General features: G+C 35.6%; 1 protein-coding gene across 1 annotated transcript; it reads left to right on the forward strand.

The window, feature by feature from the left end:
• The first annotated feature begins 11,050 nt into the window (after positions 1-11,050).
• On the forward strand, positions 11,051-17,080 carry LOC149782864 (sequestosome-1-like). Its single transcript, XM_089935182.1, has 3 exons — positions 11,051-11,421; positions 15,370-15,465; positions 16,791-17,080. The coding sequence occupies exons 1-3, from the start codon at positions 11,253-11,255 to the stop codon at positions 17,078-17,080; spliced, it is 555 nt and encodes a 184-aa protein (XP_089791308.1). The 5' UTR covers positions 11,051-11,252.
• The last annotated feature ends 718 nt before the right edge of the window (positions 17,081-17,798 follow it).

The raw sequence follows: 17,798 nt of genomic DNA on the forward strand, positions 1-17,798 counted from the left end.
CTAATGCAAAACAAACAAGAAGGCCGATACGTTTTATCTGCCGAATACAGATTTATAAAGAAAATTAAATCGGCGATGTATCAGTCGCTGGCTGGCATCGATGAAACACAAATAAAAGAATTTGCCGCGTTACTAACGCAGTTGAAAAGATTCAGTCAGAATTATCTGACGAATACGAGGCTAAAAAAATAATTAGTACTCCTGTGCGACAACTAAGAAAAATGATAAACGATGAAAAGTAATAAATTATTTAGATTTTGACTACCTAAATTCAAAATAATAAAAAATATTATATTTTGTTACTTTTTGTTGGTTTTTACCTATTTTTTTTATTCTTTTTTTACGCATACATCTATGATCGCACAAGTAAATTGATACTTAACGTCTCGCCGCGTAAATCAAGCAAATTTCCAGATTGATCTGTCAGACGGAAATTTATCCTCGATAATAAACGATTATGATATCGTAGGTAAACCGGATTGATTGGTTCCTGTACGGTTAAATATCCTGGTGGTTCTTTTGGTGAGAACGAATAAAGAACAAATCCTTGCCGAGTTTGATCTGACACTGATGTATCAACGCTATAGCTGTTTTCGACGATGTCGCAACCGAGATTAACCGCGACCACGTTAGTTATATTTACAACCTCTGGTGAAATATGCCTGCCACCGCCAGATTGATCATTATCGAGCATAAGTATAGATGACATCGGTAATGATTTTCTCCACGCGGCTAGTAAATCAGAAAATAACTCATCGATGGTGTCGCTGACAGATTGTTCTAATTCGTCGGCGTTATAACCGGGAAGTTTATGATCTGGTACTGTCTCTTCCGTTAGCGAGTACTCGGTTAAAAAGTTTTGTTTCGCGTCAGTTTTTTCATCTATTATTGCCTTAATTAGTAATGCGTGAATATCTTTCATGTCGAATGCAAGTTTATTTAATGTTTTTACATGTTCGATAATTTTATCACATGAACTTGATACATCAAAAATACACTCCTGAAAATACTGCCGCAGCAACTGTAGTTGTTTTTTATGTTCCTGGTTAATTTCTTTAAACCATCTATTAATATCATTTAGCTCAACAAATACATCAGAATCTTTAATTTTTTCCGGTCCAAGAAAAAATTCATGACCAGGAAAATTCCACAAGATATCGTCTTTTCCTCTGGTGATGAACTTGCTAGGTATGCCTAAACTGACGCCACGTTTTATCTGACGTAGATCCCCGCTGTAAATTGTACTATAAAACAAATAATTAATTGAATCTGTGGCATAATCAGATTCTTTTAGGTTCTGGCGGTACTGGTGGTTGAATTTCAGGCCATCCTAGGACGGTTCTTATTGAACTCGAATAAATATCTACGACGTAATCTGAACTTATCTCGATGACCGAAGTTAGCGTTGGTTCGTGCGCAGATATTTTTATTCCGGGTTCTTCTCCGGTATATTTTTTATTCTGCGTGTTAACTCGTCATTGATTTCTTCGATCTGATAACTACCAGTTGGTATTCCAACAACGTTCCAATCCGGGCTGCCGTCGGCTTTATTTTTATTTGCAAAAACAAGAGAATTATTTGATAGCAATCCACCAAATGATTTGGATCTTATATTGGGCCAACTGTGATATACTCGCAACTGTGCTAGCACGATTTCGTCGATGGAAATTGCAATTGGAAAATTAATACTAAATTCTGGGTTAGTTGAACTCACCGAGATCATCGTGGTTTTATGTGGGATCGTGTTTGTCACGATCTGCTGGAGTAATTCCGCCATTATTTATATCCGTAGCTTTAATCGTTTGGTTGTAAATTTTCATCATCGACGAGAACTCCGCATCAGATATAATTCCATCGTTGAGGCTCACTGACAGCAACGAAGATAACTTTGAATACGCGGTCGTCGCTGTATGTAATTTAATCAGGTATTCAGATAATTTTTCATTTGTACATGAAAAATTTTTTTGTATTAATATTAAGGACGCCCGCGACCGTCGTTGCCGCGGAAACACAAACAGTAACAGTTACCGGCCCCATCATTGTTATCGCGGATAATATTATTCCAGCGCCAGTAACGACCGCGGGTACCGAATAAACAATCACGTCAATGATAACTAATGTCGCTGATATTTTTTTATCTTTGCCGAGTATGTATCTATGATGGTTTTCAGCGATGACTGCCACGCACGCGCCTGATTGTACCTGTACTTGGATGCACTCATTATACTTTACTAAGTAAATAATTGGGGTGATTCAGATACAAATTCCATGCACCACCAATACGATACCGGATCCACTGGTATTTTCTTTTCTGGAGGTTCTAACGTGAATACTTCTTGGACGTTTTTATTTAATAAAACAGTTAGGAAACCAAGAAATCTATCGCTGGGATGTCTCCAATTGTATTCTTTAGCAATTATTCTGAATCTTATATTGGAAAAAAACATACAACCGATACACACCAGTGACTGTCGCGGTGTATCTGAACGAATCATTTTCCGACGTCCACGCTGATGATCCCATCGACGTGGTAAATAAAATGTTGTTAACCTGCGATGAGGGTATTCCTGATGGAATTTTAACGAAGCCAGTCTTTTCAAAGATCCCTGGAATTAATAATTTAGTTCCCTTAAATGTATTGACGCTAACTTCGTTGTCGTCGAGTTTTTTGTTAATCTCATTTATTTTCTTATTTGTTTCAGCGGCGTTCTCATCGATTTTTCTAATAGTTTCATCGGTTCTTATAGTGATTTCTGCGGCTGCTTCGTTTATTTTTTTAATAACGTCATTCATTTTTCCAATAGCTTCAGCGGTGTTTTCATTAACTTTCCTGGTATTTTCATTAGTTTGTCTGGTTGATTCCTGAAGGGCAGTAAAATCACTCACGTGGGTGTTATATTCGGTCCGTCGAATTATATCATTTAATTTGATATTGCTTGTTTTTAATTTTACATGTTGATCCTGAAAAATAACAACCTCGTCAGGATCTATTCCTGATATCGCTAAAAGATTATTAACGTCGTCCTTTGTTGCGTATTTTGATAAATCAATGTCGGGTCTTTTTTTAACACTCGCGATGAAATAGATCGTCCGTATATGTCAACCGTTATAATAATGATTGATTTAATTTATCGGAATTATACTCGTGAACAACTTTGTTGTGTGGTTTAGCTGATGCCGATATCGCTGCAAGAACATTAATTGCTTCACGGCCACATATAAGAGGTTCGGTTAGTTTTTGCGTTGGTAACGTCGAATACCACGTTGGAATATTTAATTGTTTCACATAATTTAGAAACTGTCGTGGTGGTGCTAGCCCGTACGAGTCAAAGTAAATAATTTCACGCAGATTAATCGCGTAAGCAACCCAGTGCGTGCCGGGGCCAATGCTGTCATCGAGATTTATAATTCCGTTTTCATCGCGGTTTGGACTCGCCGGTAATTGATCTCGCATAAACACACCTCGGAAGAATTTTATTTTTAGTTTTTTAGCGGCGTCGATCAAATCAAAATTTGACATCGGCGTTATTTGATTTTGGGATACCATTGTGGTTGCGTTCCTGGCAGTCGGAGGCCTTTCCCGTACCATGATGGAATTGTTCCTGGTAGTTTCAGGCCGTGTCCTTTTTTTTGCAGTATTTTCCTCCTAACATTTTTTTTGCTGCCATTCCTGATGCTGTTCCAACAGCACCTAACGCGGCTGCTTTTGCCAGAGCCGGAGCAGCTGACGCTATCAGCGCCGGCAACGCAGCCAGCAGCGGAAAGAAACCACCTACCTTAACCATGTCTTTGATGGCGTTCAAAGACAGATCAATTTGAACCCCAGCATCTGCCGATTTAGCTTTGCTAAAATGTTTTTGTTGGGTCTTAGTTATTGATAATTTATTTGGACCACCATGAATTTGATTGTTTTTTAACGTTAATTTTACCCCGCAGGCTTTTGCTGCGTTTGATTGAAGTTTTTTTTTTTTTTATCTGACCCGGGGTCAGAGTCACACTAACGTGTTCGTTGGCATTGTTTATAATAACGCGATTGATCTAAATTTATATCACATTTTTTCCACTGGAGCGTCAATGATCTCATTCGGCCACCAATACCTTCTAAAATTATAGTTCTATCGCTAAGTATAACAGCAATCGCCTTAAAATTAGCAGCACCAGGATTATGTATTTTGGCTTTAAAATGTATATCAACCACGGATTGTTTTAATAAATCAAGATGTTCTAGTGAAAAATAATAGATCGGATATAAATTTGTGAAATCTAATTGTGATATTTGTAAACCAGTATCAATATTTTGATCTCGCCCCATAAAACTTAACAGGCGATGATATGCACGTGCTACTGAATTAGTTTCAAATTCTAATGATATCTCCTCAGATGGTTCCTGATGTCCGTTTATTCGCAATGATACTTCACTGGCATCATATTTATCAAATACCATATGACTAAATATTTGATTATCTGCTGCTGTTCTTTCACTTCTTTGAAGAGCAATAAAGATATGTCTTGGTGCAGAAACACCTTGCTGTGATGATATATGCCAAGTGAAAGGATTATTTACGGTGGAATTAGCACTATCTGTGACCGTTGTCAACCAGGAAATTACTGATTTACCACCTTGATTCATGAAGGAAAGTAATTTACCTTCTTCAATAAGTGACGGAGTCATCACTGGCATCCACAGTGTAAGTTTAGATAAATACTACTTTACCATCAACGACACCAGCAACATCTTTTCTCCAGATAGCATCGTTGCTATCACCCTTTCGATAAAGAACAACCGTGTGCTTAGCCCCAAAACTTACTTTTCTAAAATCTCTACAAAATCCAAATATATGAGATAATGGAATTGCGCATGAAAAATTTCGACGATCACCTTTTAACATATTTTTACGTGTAGCAAATCCTAGATTATAGCTAGGATTGGCACTTTGCAGTGTTGAAAACGCAGCAGCTGGCTGAGCTATCGTTCCAGGTACTTGAGCAGCCCCGGCATTTTGACCTAATTGTACTTTAAGAAATGGTTCGTGATCAGCGTCATCAAAATTATCCTTGGCAAACATCATACTTGGCCCGGTTGATCTGGTATAATCATCTGAGTACCTTGCTAGGCCTATAATTGTTGTAGCAACATCGACGTTATCGTGAATCGATTCAATTTCTTTTCCATCAACCATGCATATGGCACTCTTGAATAATGCCATAATGCCATTGTTGACAAATCCAACTTTAACATTTGCGTTGTATGATCTATTAACACCGTGATCATCAACGGCGGTTGCTACAAGTTCACCTACAACTTCGATAAACGCCTCACATGGCAGAAAATATCTACTCGTATCATGAACCTGAAGTTCAGTTCGTCCACTTTGATCTGGTATTTTTGCGTCATATGAGTAATACTGATAATCGCGCACTGATTCGTCTTTGCTTACTGGTTCGTCCATGTCAAAAGTAGCATTAGATACTCGCGAGAACATTTTTATTGTAAATGTTATCTTCTAAAACGAAGACCACTTCCTGATATCATGCTAGTATTTATTATTTCGGTTCCTTGATTTATCAACAATGCTAGTTTTTTATTTGCTGCATCGTTTTTTATCTTTTTGTGACGTCGCTGGGCATCGCTGCGGTGCTTGGTAATTTTGCTGCAGGTTGTTTTCGGCGTACTAAATTTAATATTCTGTCTTTGACGGCGCTAAATGCTTTACTGGCAGCGCTACCAATGGCAGCGGTTGCTTTATCACGAATAAAATCCATTGCTTTCATTGATAATTGTTTAACGATGGGTCCCGCCTTAGGAGCTATTCTTGTGATGAAATCTTTAACGGTATCACCTAATCCGGTACCGTAGGTGAATTTGTACATGGGTAACTGCGCATTCACCACCCTGACAGGTACGTACTTGAGATAATTTTTATGCACGATCATCTTATTTAATTATTTATCTTTAACAACTAGTCGCTGTAATCGTCGATGATTTCATCGATGAGATCGCGGTACACGCTGATATCAATAATATTATCTTGAAATAATCTTCGACAGATATTAGTTATTTCCTGCTCGTTTTCATCCAGTAAGAACTTTAATCGTGATACATCGTTGACAACGTTGTCGAGGCAGATAGAATTATAACCGCTACCAGTAGCACCAAGTGATTTTAGTAAATCAAAAGATTCTTCTTCAGGAGATTGTGGTGCATCTTGAAATTCTTCTTTTGGAGATCTTGGTCTGTGAGATTGTTTTTTTTTCCTCAGCTATAAGTTTTGCAAATTCTTTAAAACCCTGATCTTTCATATTAAAATTTTCATTTTTAGAAGCAAAATATAATGAAGGAATCCAAATTTTAGGTGTTATTTTATTAATATGTTCAGGTTTTACATATTTATCTCTATCTTCATATTCAAATGCAGCAATTTGAATTAATTTATTTCTGTTCTCAAAAGTATCAAGAGCTCAGAGGTATCAAGAGCATCATCGGTAAATAGATGCGTGGGAAATATTTTTTTTACCCGCTGTGGAGGCTGCGGTAGAGGTTGTTGTGGGGGTTGCTGTTGTAAAGGTTGAGGTTGTTGTGGAGGTTGTTGCTGTAATTGTTCAAGATATCTATCTATCGCATTACTAAATGAAATAAATCTAGGATCAGATCCTCTGGCCTGATTAGTTCCATAATATATATTATATATCCACCTGTACCATGCTTCACGACTTACAGGCTTATTGGCGTATTCAGGTTTTAAAACCTCCCCCTCGTCGATTAAATGTCATTACAGCAATTTCAGCTAAATTATCAACGTTTTTAATTGCTCTTATACCATGAATACTATCTTCAGTAAATTTGTCAATCGCAGTAACCCTAGCAGCGGCTTGTTCTGTGTCATCATCAATTATCTCTGTGTCATCATCGGGTGTTTCTTCAACTTCAGTTTCAGTTTCAGCTACAAGTTTAGGTTTAGCTCGGGGTTTATATTTAAGTTTAGATTTAGATTTAAATTTAGGTTTAAATTTAGGTACAGGTTGAGCTGCAGGTACAGGTACAGGTTGAGGTCGAGTTTGTTCTTCAGTTTGTTTTAACACTGGAAGGATACCTCTTTTTCTCACATCGGGGTCTTCAGTATCTCCCAGTAGAATTTTTTCAGTGGTTGCAGTGAAAAGGTTTGAATAATAATTCAGCTGACTCAGCAAAACCTTGCCTTGCATCTTCAACTGCTTGTATTTTTCGTTTGACTGATTCTCTCACTGGAAGATATTTCTTTATTGATTCTAGTCGTTCTCGTGCTAATCTAGTAGTATATGCTTCTCCAACATTCATGATTATTAATATATCAGTGATTTTAATTTATATAGTAATTTTTTTTTTTTATCATAAATTTACAAAATATTTTGAAAAAACTACAGCAGCAGAGGGGCCCGTCCTGGAATTGTATTTTTATATTCTCGCATGCTTTTTTAATCATCGTGGAAGCGTTTATTTTGGGAAAGTAGCCTTTCTTCGAACAATATTTTCGTAGAAGGTTTATTTTTTTAAATACCCTCTTACCCACCCCCATTCTGAACAGTGAAAAAGCAAATGGAGATTTTCGCAAACGAGTACAAGCATACATAACAAAATGTAACAGGATGAAACGGAGTTAAGTGAGATTTTAACGAAGGAACTGAAAGCAATTTTGCGAATGGGGTGTTTATTTATAGTGTAATTGAATGATGAATGAATCGACACCAAACTAGTGCGCATAAAGTGCAATAATGAAATTAACAATGATGCACAACGAGTGAAATAATCGATATTAGGAAATTATATCGTTCTATACAAACTAATCAGAACATGTAACATACAAATAATGAACAAGATCAACGAATGGAAATCATATGCAAATATAATTTATATATGGATCTATTAGTGTAGATAATATCTGGAATTTAAAAAAAAAATTAATAAGGTTCCATAGATTCATACACCCGTACTGATTTAACGGAAAGTATTCAACTGGTGACTTAAAGCTGATGATCATTAACCATTTCCGGTTCCACCGATAACATCGAATGATCAAAGACCCACCACGCATTGCCGCCCTTCGTACGCTCGTGAATTTGTTTCGTTAACAGGACCGGCCCTAGGATGTGCGGGGCCCAAGGCAACAATTGATGAGCGCGGGGCCCCAAGCAACAAAAAAATTGCATTGCGGAGTAGCGCAGGACCCAAGGCAGTTGCCTCGTACGCCTTGCCCAAGGGCCGGCCCTGTTTGTTACGTATTAAATAATGTATCTACTGTACAAGATTATTATTATTATTATAACCACGTTGGGACATGAATCTGTATTCGACAAGAATAATCTCACTGAATTTGAAGAGCTCTAACATTACACATCCTTTAATACATGCAACATGTACATTAACTCGTTAATTCAGTTATAAAATTACTAACTTGAAACAGATTATAGTCTATCTAATAGCACGCGATATACGACATATGTCTATCTGTAAAATTAAGAATAAATACTGGAACATCCAATATATCAAACAATTGTATTATACAACACGGAAAAATAATTAAATTTTATAGTTCACATACCTCTACAGCTTAAGATTATTGGTGAATATCTATTTAAACAAAAAGATCAATACCAGACAGAACCTGCTGTAAGAAATGTTGCCTTATATGCTTTTTGTTTCTCAAAAATGTAGAGCTTCGCGACAAAACTCGTTATACTGTGATAATATAGTCAGACTTGAATCTGTAAGTACCCTGGCTATGGTGAAATCCACGTCTAGAGAAAGTATACAGTTTTCTCACTGTCAGCACTTTGCTCATGCAGCATTTGGTGAACTGAATTCAGCATTTTGAAATAACTTTGGAAGAAAACAGATCACCCTCGGACACTACTGTACGCAGCAGCTACACTCGAGTATATTTTGGCTCATTAATAAATAAAGCATTGTCATTAAGTACACAGTCATGACAACTGTAACTTTTATATTGTTTACTTCTGCAATGCCGAGTACGTTTCTTAATTAAAATAGGATATCAATATTTCTCACATCAATTTAATAAAATATAATCTATATTGGTCAAGATAATGAACATTAAAATATACGTGTAATATTGGTTGATACAGTGTTCATGTTTTAATATACCACACATATCATGCCATATTTTCCAAACTCGGCATTATAATATAAAATTTACTAATATGAGGAAAATTTAAGACAAATTTAGTTAATTATGTATATTACTGTGGGCCCTAAAACGCCGGATAATCATTTTACATTGAGGTACAATGTTCACATCAAGTCATGGAGACATGGTCGCATTCAAGATCCTAACTACTACTACCACCACCACTACTACTACTACTGCTACTAATACTACCACTAATAATAATAATAATAATAATAAATATCATTATCTTTTGCAGACACAATAGCTTTAAACAATCATAACAAGAATTAAAGAACTGTAACAAAATACCACAACTACCATCAAACAATAACTCTAACAAATGCAAATACTATCACTACTACTATCGTTCTTGTTAAGGAATACTATCACAGGACGTTTCTCTGTTTCATCAAAATCTTCGTTCTATACAAATGCCGTCACTGTCTGCGACATTATAGATAACGTGAGGAAAATAACAAAAAATCCTTGGAAGATGTTTTCACTGTCCCAAATCTGAGTAGATTGAAACTAGTTGTGTGGCGGGGGTTTATATAGCAATGTGGAGAAGACCTACTATGAATAGAATCCGTATATATAACCGTTTTATCAACGATTCCTGCTACTTAAGACTCTAGTTCAATATCCTAAAAGTTGCTCCATGCAAGTTTTAGGGTTCCCCATAAATTCGTTTGCGTGATTGCTGTGTAATATATACTTGTATTTCACCCAATTCGAAAAATGCAAAAAACTGACAACGAACAGTGCAAAACCAGTATCTAACTAGCCTGAGCGCTTTCGACTCTTAATGAGTCTTTTTCAAAGGTCAATATAAAATATTGAATAAATTTAAAGGTTTCGATCCTGTAGAAATAGTCATGTAAAGTTTTGTAAACAGAACGGTTTTTCTGTTTTATTTGTTTGTCTTGTGTCTGTTTTGTATTTTGAAAAAGACTCGTTACGAGTCGAAAGCGATCAGAAAGTTAGATACTAGTTTTGCACTGTTCGTTGTCAATTTATTGCATTTATCTTAATCAATCCCTGACACACGTGATCCCTTGCTTGATCCAGTGCACTTGAAAAGACTGTTGTTCGCCATTTGGTTTGTATTCTTTATATATATTGTTTAAATCATAAAAAAATAAATAAGACGTGCGTGAATGAAATTAGATTGGTAACCGGTTCTGTTACCAATTTCTTTTCGCGAATAAAGAGTAATGTAGATCACGAGTTTATAATCTCTACGAGATGTTAGGCGCCTGCAAAGTCAATCGATCGTCACTTTTAAGCAGCATTAATTTCAGACTGGGTCTATACATGTGTTTGACCTGGAATCAACATTTGATTGTTTTGTGAAACTATAATGAATATATGGTACATACAAGTCAGAAGTAAATTGAGAAGCCTTATATGTTTATAACAGTTGACGTATGTATTAGAAATAAGAACGTGCATGCATATTCGTAACATAGTCCACAGAATATACTGCTGTACCATTGGTACATCTGACCCCCCCTTCCCCGATCTCTCTCTCTCTCTCTCTCTCTCTCTCTCTCTCGGAAATGTTTTGTATAAACGTATCTGGGAAATAATTATTTCTGTTCATGTTTCTTTACTAATTCATTAATTTATATGAAATAATAAATTTATTAATTAATAAATTTAATTTAAATGCCTTCCTTCGAAACAGTTTATTGTCATGATAACCCGAAATTAAAGGAATAATGCGACCAAGCATAAAGAGATCACAGAGATTTTTTTAATACACTATCTTGACGAGCTATGTATAGCAACATGTATAGGTATAGATATGACCAACAGATTGGTCCTTTAGGCCGAGGTTAATTTAGAACGACCTTGTGACATAACATCAAGGTGTTGAATGGATTAGTACTGACTCGGCAAATTTTACTCTCGAGTCTTCGTATACAGTGACTATTTTCATCAGTGATTCGTTGTCACAAATTGCTGCCAGTAAGTCTCGGTATAAAATGTATTGAACGACAGTCTAAGTTTTAGTACGCTCTGAAACAAACAAGGAACGCTAGCAATTGTTTAGTTAAGGATAATTCCCAAAACGTCCGGAGAAAAATGTCACTGACAGTGAAGGCGTTTCTGCTGAAGTCGGGATCGGGAGACGAAGAAATTCGCCGATTTTCTGTTCCTGCAGATGTTTCAAGCTGTTACGATTATCTAAGCAAGAAAATTTCCGATATCTTCCCTTCGCTTCGACATGGCAGGTTTACTCTATACTGGAAAGGTAAGAAAATTGTTTAGTTTATATGTCAGCAAGTAGAAATAAATTGACCATGCTATTTTTTGCTGTTGGTATGAAAAATCTCCAATAAATAGATGTTGGGTAGAGGAAACAGCCCACCAATGACAAGTAAAAAGGTTAAGTAAAATTTAAGAACAATAAAGACTTTTATCACGGAAGCCAGAAATATAATGAAATAGATATATAAACAGAGATAATAAAAAAAAACTAATAACCAAAACGTGAACCAACTATGGCTGGTGAGGTAAATGTCTTTATATTTTGTCTACGTATGCTAACATGTAAGACTGATAAGTTGACTTTTATGCTCTTGTACTAGTCACATTGTGCCCGGATTAAGGATTTTGTATTTCTTTGGGGGCTGGTGGTGGTGACCTTGCAACAGTTTAACTGTCCTTAATGTGTGTACATGCATTTATTATAGCTATTTGATGCTAAATATTAGGCTGTTTAGACCTATATGTCGTCTCTTGAAACGTGTAATTTTATCAACGGCAACCGGGAATATCAGTACCGATACATTGATGTATCACAATGATATAATCCAGAATGTTTTCATTAATCCTGAAGCAATGTTTTCAATAATCCCAAAGCAGTGTTCGAAAAGCCAATGAACTAAAATATCATACAAGTATTGTAAGCATCAGATCGTTATAACTTTCCACGATGAGGAAATAGCAATTATTCACAACTGTTATGAGGAATTATTTATATATTCATGTAAATTACAAAGTGCTAATTGACTTCTGGACTAACACATTTGTTTAGAATTATTGTGAGTTCAAAGTCGTTCTGGGTTGCATCATTCGTACGTCAAGACATTCATGACTATTGGAATTCATTCGGCACGTTTTATACCTTTGGATTTGTTATAGGACAATTTAATGATCTTTCCTAATGTTTGTGCCATTGTAAGCATCAGATTGTTGTTATAACTATCATAATGCGCGTTGCATAAAGGCGTTAGCTATGCAAAGAAACTTAGTAATACAAATTCTTGCTAAATATTTTTAAGTAGTCTTTCCTTTCTAACGTGATAGATGAGCCTTTTGTTTTTAGTAACGGTCAGGATCTCCATTGTTTCCCAACCTTTCCGTAGACCACTTGAATGGAACTCAGAGGACCGCGTACCAGTCTGAAAACCTGATTTAGGCAAATATAAACATTGATAACGTTTGATCAATGAGATTTTGAAACCCGTCAATTCCAGCCATTGGTTAGCAAATAACACGAAACCCATCACGTCCAGCCCTTGGTTAGGAAATGACACCATGAAACCAAGTCATTCAGTTCTTGTCAAATTTAATCTGAATTAAGTTTCTTCTTAACACTGCCTAGTCCAGATGTATCGTCTTTCCCAATTTTGTTCGGATTAGACGGGAGTCTCTTAATACAAAGCATTCGTAATGACAAACACATTTCTAAAATGTCTTATTTGAAGTGGATAAAGCTGCATTACTCTGAAACCATGACATAGATGGGTGATGACTTAAAAGGGCTGGGATCTAGAGTGGGAATTAAGAAAAATGAAATGGTTAGTCTATATTGATCTCGTTTTCCCTGGGTTGGTCCTGTTATATTGCCGATGAATTAAGCTCACCTGGCAGTAATTGAATGCGTCCGTTGTGCATCGTCAGTCAGGTGTTGTTAATCGTGCATGTCCGTTCGTAAATTTTTTTTTACCACTCTTAAAGTCCATATTTACGTCTGAGTCAAACTTAGAATAGGGTTGATATTATAAAAATCTAGGAAGAGTTCGACAATGAGAGACCTCTGCTTATTAAAGAGGTGATCTTATATTTGATTGTTTCGCCTAGTTAATACTTCGGATGACATATTTCTGATTGGATTTTCATCAAACTTGGAAAGAAATGCCTGTATAAATATCTTGGACGAAAATAAGCGAGATTCTCCATAAAAATGAGGTGAGCATGTATTTTATCTGCTGAACTGGTGGTCGTATTTAGGAACCGGGTTTGATAAAACTTAGAATAATCTGCTTATATTAATATCCCCGACAAGGGCGATATTGAGCAAGATTTATGAAGACTAATAATGCAATCCTTCGTCTGATTGGCTGATCTTGTAAACCTTCTCGAGGTCGCACTAGACTACTTAAAATTGAAATGTAGAGTCAAACTTTGAATGAATGAGCATTTAAACTTTTTCATTTTGTCTGAAATTGATGGATTTTGTTTTTCTGTTCTAACTCAGTTCTGGATGTCAGCTTATAATGGACTGGGTCAATTCAGTACAGTAAGGTGAATGTGATTTCAGTTGGAAATATTGTCGAAATTACAGTAAAATTTAGTGTGTATCAGGTTTTCCATTACATGGGTCATGTCATGTTATTCGGAAATGCAGAAATAAGTACATTTTGAGTAAATTCAAAATGCATGTTGCCATTCTTATTACCAGCTAAAGAAGACGCGCGTTCATACCCTGTCACTATTATGGTCGCTGTTTGATGGACTGTGGCTATGACCTATATCATAGTGTACATCTTCGATCGCTAGCTTAATGTTGTATCAATAGTTAAACTGGGAAACTTGCGAAGCAGTTGTGACAGACCGTTTAGCCAGCGGAAATGAACTTTTTCTTCTTGTTTTATTTGCTATGATGCTCTTAGTTTCTTACAAAAACCTTCAGTTGCATCATTTTTATTGAATTTAGTATTTTGACTGACGTCTAAAATGGTACGTCTCTGATAGATATGCGATACCCTTTGGACTCAGCATGCTTTTCTATGCTATTTTTATAGATGCTATTTTGATAGCTAGTAGTGAGACTGATTATAATCTGAACCATTCTATTAGCGAAAAGTTACTAATATTTCTCCTAAATAACTGTTTAAATGATCACAATGGCGTTTTCAATTACTGCATCTCTCGTATTTGTTGCTGACATTGCGAATATGACGTTCCTTCGTTTCCTTTCAAAGTTTCGTTTGTGACTCAGTGAGCTCGTTCACATCATTAACTTTATCATCTGTACTTTCAAATGGATGTTTTTTTAATGTAAAAACATATCTAATCAACCAAAGCGTCTACGATCATGAGTGTACATGGTTTGTTTATAAAGTAGTTCTTATACACGAGACTATTTTTAGATCCACGTGTCGTGCAGAATGAAGCCGAGTAGTATCGAAAAATATTGCACGATTCGGACTGTAAATTTAACGGAGCAAAACATAAGCATTTAATAAATATCAAGATCCTGGAAAATATAGATAATCATCAAGCTCCATGCATATTGAGGTGATATAGCTTCTGATTGGCTGATCTTGTTATCACTCTGCAATCCATAATTCTAATGTGATGTTGATCGGTTGGAGAACGGCTTACATTATAAACATCTTGAACAATATGGAAATGGAAAATAATACATGCATATTGAAAAGGTGATCTTGCATCTGATTGGCTGATGTTGTTACTCGCTTCTAGCCATATTTATGATCTGATTTCGATAAAATTCAATATATATGCAATATTACTTTTATATACCTTGCTTCTGATTGGCTGAGCTTGTTGCCTTGATAAACTACATATTGCATCCACCGACTACAGAATTTGTTGGTTGGTGTATTATCATCAAAATCTTGGATGACTGTTTACGAGAAAGAGACATTGATTGTGCCATTATCTTTAGACTTCTTTTTTATCTTGATAACAAGGGAAAATCAAAATGATTATATAAAGATGGGAGATATTTTACATCGGTTGTCTACTTACAAGACTACGTTAGCATGTGTAGTGAAATTGTCAACTGTAAAGTTACGTAGATCGGGTTAACGATAACATAACCAATTTGTCTCTAGTTATTCTTCCAAACTAGCTTCAAAAGGTGCACTTAAAGACCATGCCTGCATATTTTAGGAACTGTATGATATTTTTAAAGCCCGATAATAACCGAATATCAATGACATTGTAGATTCCGATGGAGATCAGGTGGCTTTCTCCACGGATGAAGAATTGATTGAAGCTCTTGGCTTTGTCAAAGACAGCCTCTTGAAGATCTATGTGCGTGGTAAGTGTCATAAACTACTAATTACTGAGCTCGTATATTCTACAACATGGATAATTGGGTTGAAAAATGCAAGAAATTGTTGCTTCTTTAGTATATCAGAATTTGTTTTATTTTATGTGCTCGATCACTTCTAATAAGTGTTTCCGAATTTACGACGGTCCATTAAGTTTTGAGCAGTTGCCATCTTTCTTAAAATAGATCGATGACTTCTAGTCTTATCGATACAGTAGGCTTATAGTAAACTGAATTAAAATTGTTAGGTGTTTAGGCTCTCATAAACAGTAACAAAGAAAAGGTGAAGAAAACAATCTTTGTAAAATATAACAAATAATTTATTTCCCTAGAAAAACAAGGTAAAAGTGGGAAAACTTACGGTTTTAAGAATCAAATTCAAAAATAATCCAAGAATAATCCACGAATTAAAAACTAGAAGTACTAGTAATAAATATGATCTAATGAATTTGAGTTCGGAGTCCCGACGAAAATCCAAACTAGAAGGCGATGGCGATGGCGTATGCTATAACCTATATAGTACGGATGTGTCTACAGTTCTTTGTTGAACCACAGAAAATATCCCGGTGTTTGAAAGTTTAAATGCTTTGTTCAAGAATTTTGTATGAGCACTCAAATATTCCAGGGAAAAGAATTAATCTTTTAGAATCCAAATAATTTGAATAAAAATTAAAATGTAACTCAACTGGCCACAACAAAACTTTTAGTGTCGAAGGTAAAAAGCCCAAACTGAGATTATTTCTTTAAACATCGGTATAAAACCTGACTGCTGCTTAAAACATATGCCCGCATGAGGATCAACCCTCCTGTAAAACCAGAATTTCGAGAACATCGTAGAAGCTATTTACGTCTAAAGCCACTTAGCACCAGTCAGACTCGATTTCCCTCTTATACTCATGCATTAAGAATGAATAAAAAAGGTGTTTACTAATTTTGAATCTAGGTCAGAAACTATGTCAGCATTAGGTGTTTACGACAAAAAAAGTCAGGTCAAACTAATTTCTGGAAAAAATCAAATTCCATTAAACAAAATTACATTACTTTAACATGTAATGAAATAAACATTTTTTGGGAAAATTTTAAGGAAACAATTAAAATAAATCAAATATAAATTAAATCAAATATACATAACACATGTAATATTTAGCAATAACCAGAAGACAAGTGTTTCCTTGCTAGGTTTTGAAATGTCAAAGTCAAAGGGAAGGTGCTATATATTTTCATTTAAATAACAAATATTGATGGCGCATTTCCTATTGAAAGGATATCACAGCAATTTCATGTTATTTATCCATCATACATTTTTATTGCAGAGAAAGCTTCGAATGATAGTTCGAAAGATGCTAAGGCTGAACTTCATTTAGGAGTGGGATGTGATGGGTGTGATGGGGCTGTCGTTGGGAATCGTTACAAGTGCATGGAGTGCCCGGATTATGACCTGTGTTCCAAATGTGAAAAGAATGGAATCCACAAGGAACATGACATGATGAGAATAACCACCCCTATGGAGACGGGATATTGTAAAGCATCTCTCACCGGACATCATCCTCATATGGGGTTTCCTTTTGAATCCCATGAACCAGAATTACAAGGCGCAAGTTAAATTTTTATACATTATCCGAGTCTGATGTATAATGTCTTAATTGAAAATATAGTAACATTAACAGAGTGAAAATATTTAAGATTTACTGGCTAGTTTTTGATCCAAATTTTGAGAACGATATATAAATTACATCTCCGTCCAGCACAGCGACTGTCTGTTACCAGTGTCACATTCTGACCAATCTGAGGACACGTCTTGGAATTTACCTATTATTACTACTTCACGCGCGAATCGGTTCAAGTGGTCTGTCTTGAGTTCAGTACGTTACCTACTTGACTTGTACTATATGACGTGTCAAATTTCAAATTTGTTTTATTTAGACACCCACTGTCCAATTCTCACTTCATACTTAAAAGTTCCGTCAACCACATACTTTTTGAAGTAAAAAATTATTTTAAAGAAATCATGGTAATTTAGTAGAGACCGATCATTCTTGTCAAATCCAAATGGTCGTTTATAAAAGAACACTAAAATACAAATTCTTTTAAGTACGTATTGAACCTAACCTGCTTCAGTACCTAAGGACCCGAATACTATATCAACGTCTTTATAAAATGATTTTCTTGTAAACATTTAGATACATTTCCATCGCATTATTTGCCATAAATTGAAAATTTCGGCAAAATAGGGTGACAATATGAATTTGTGCATGTTTTATAGATAAAACTATCCAAGTGTCCGTGGCTTTAGCTGGAGAACTATGATAAAGAACGGTAAC

This window comes from Sinohyriopsis cumingii, chromosome 15 (genome assembly GCF_028554795.1).
Source record: "Sinohyriopsis cumingii isolate HCF-2022 chromosome 15, ASM2855479v2, whole genome shotgun sequence".
Lineage (NCBI taxonomy): Eukaryota > Metazoa > Mollusca > Bivalvia > Unionida > Unionidae > Sinohyriopsis > Sinohyriopsis cumingii.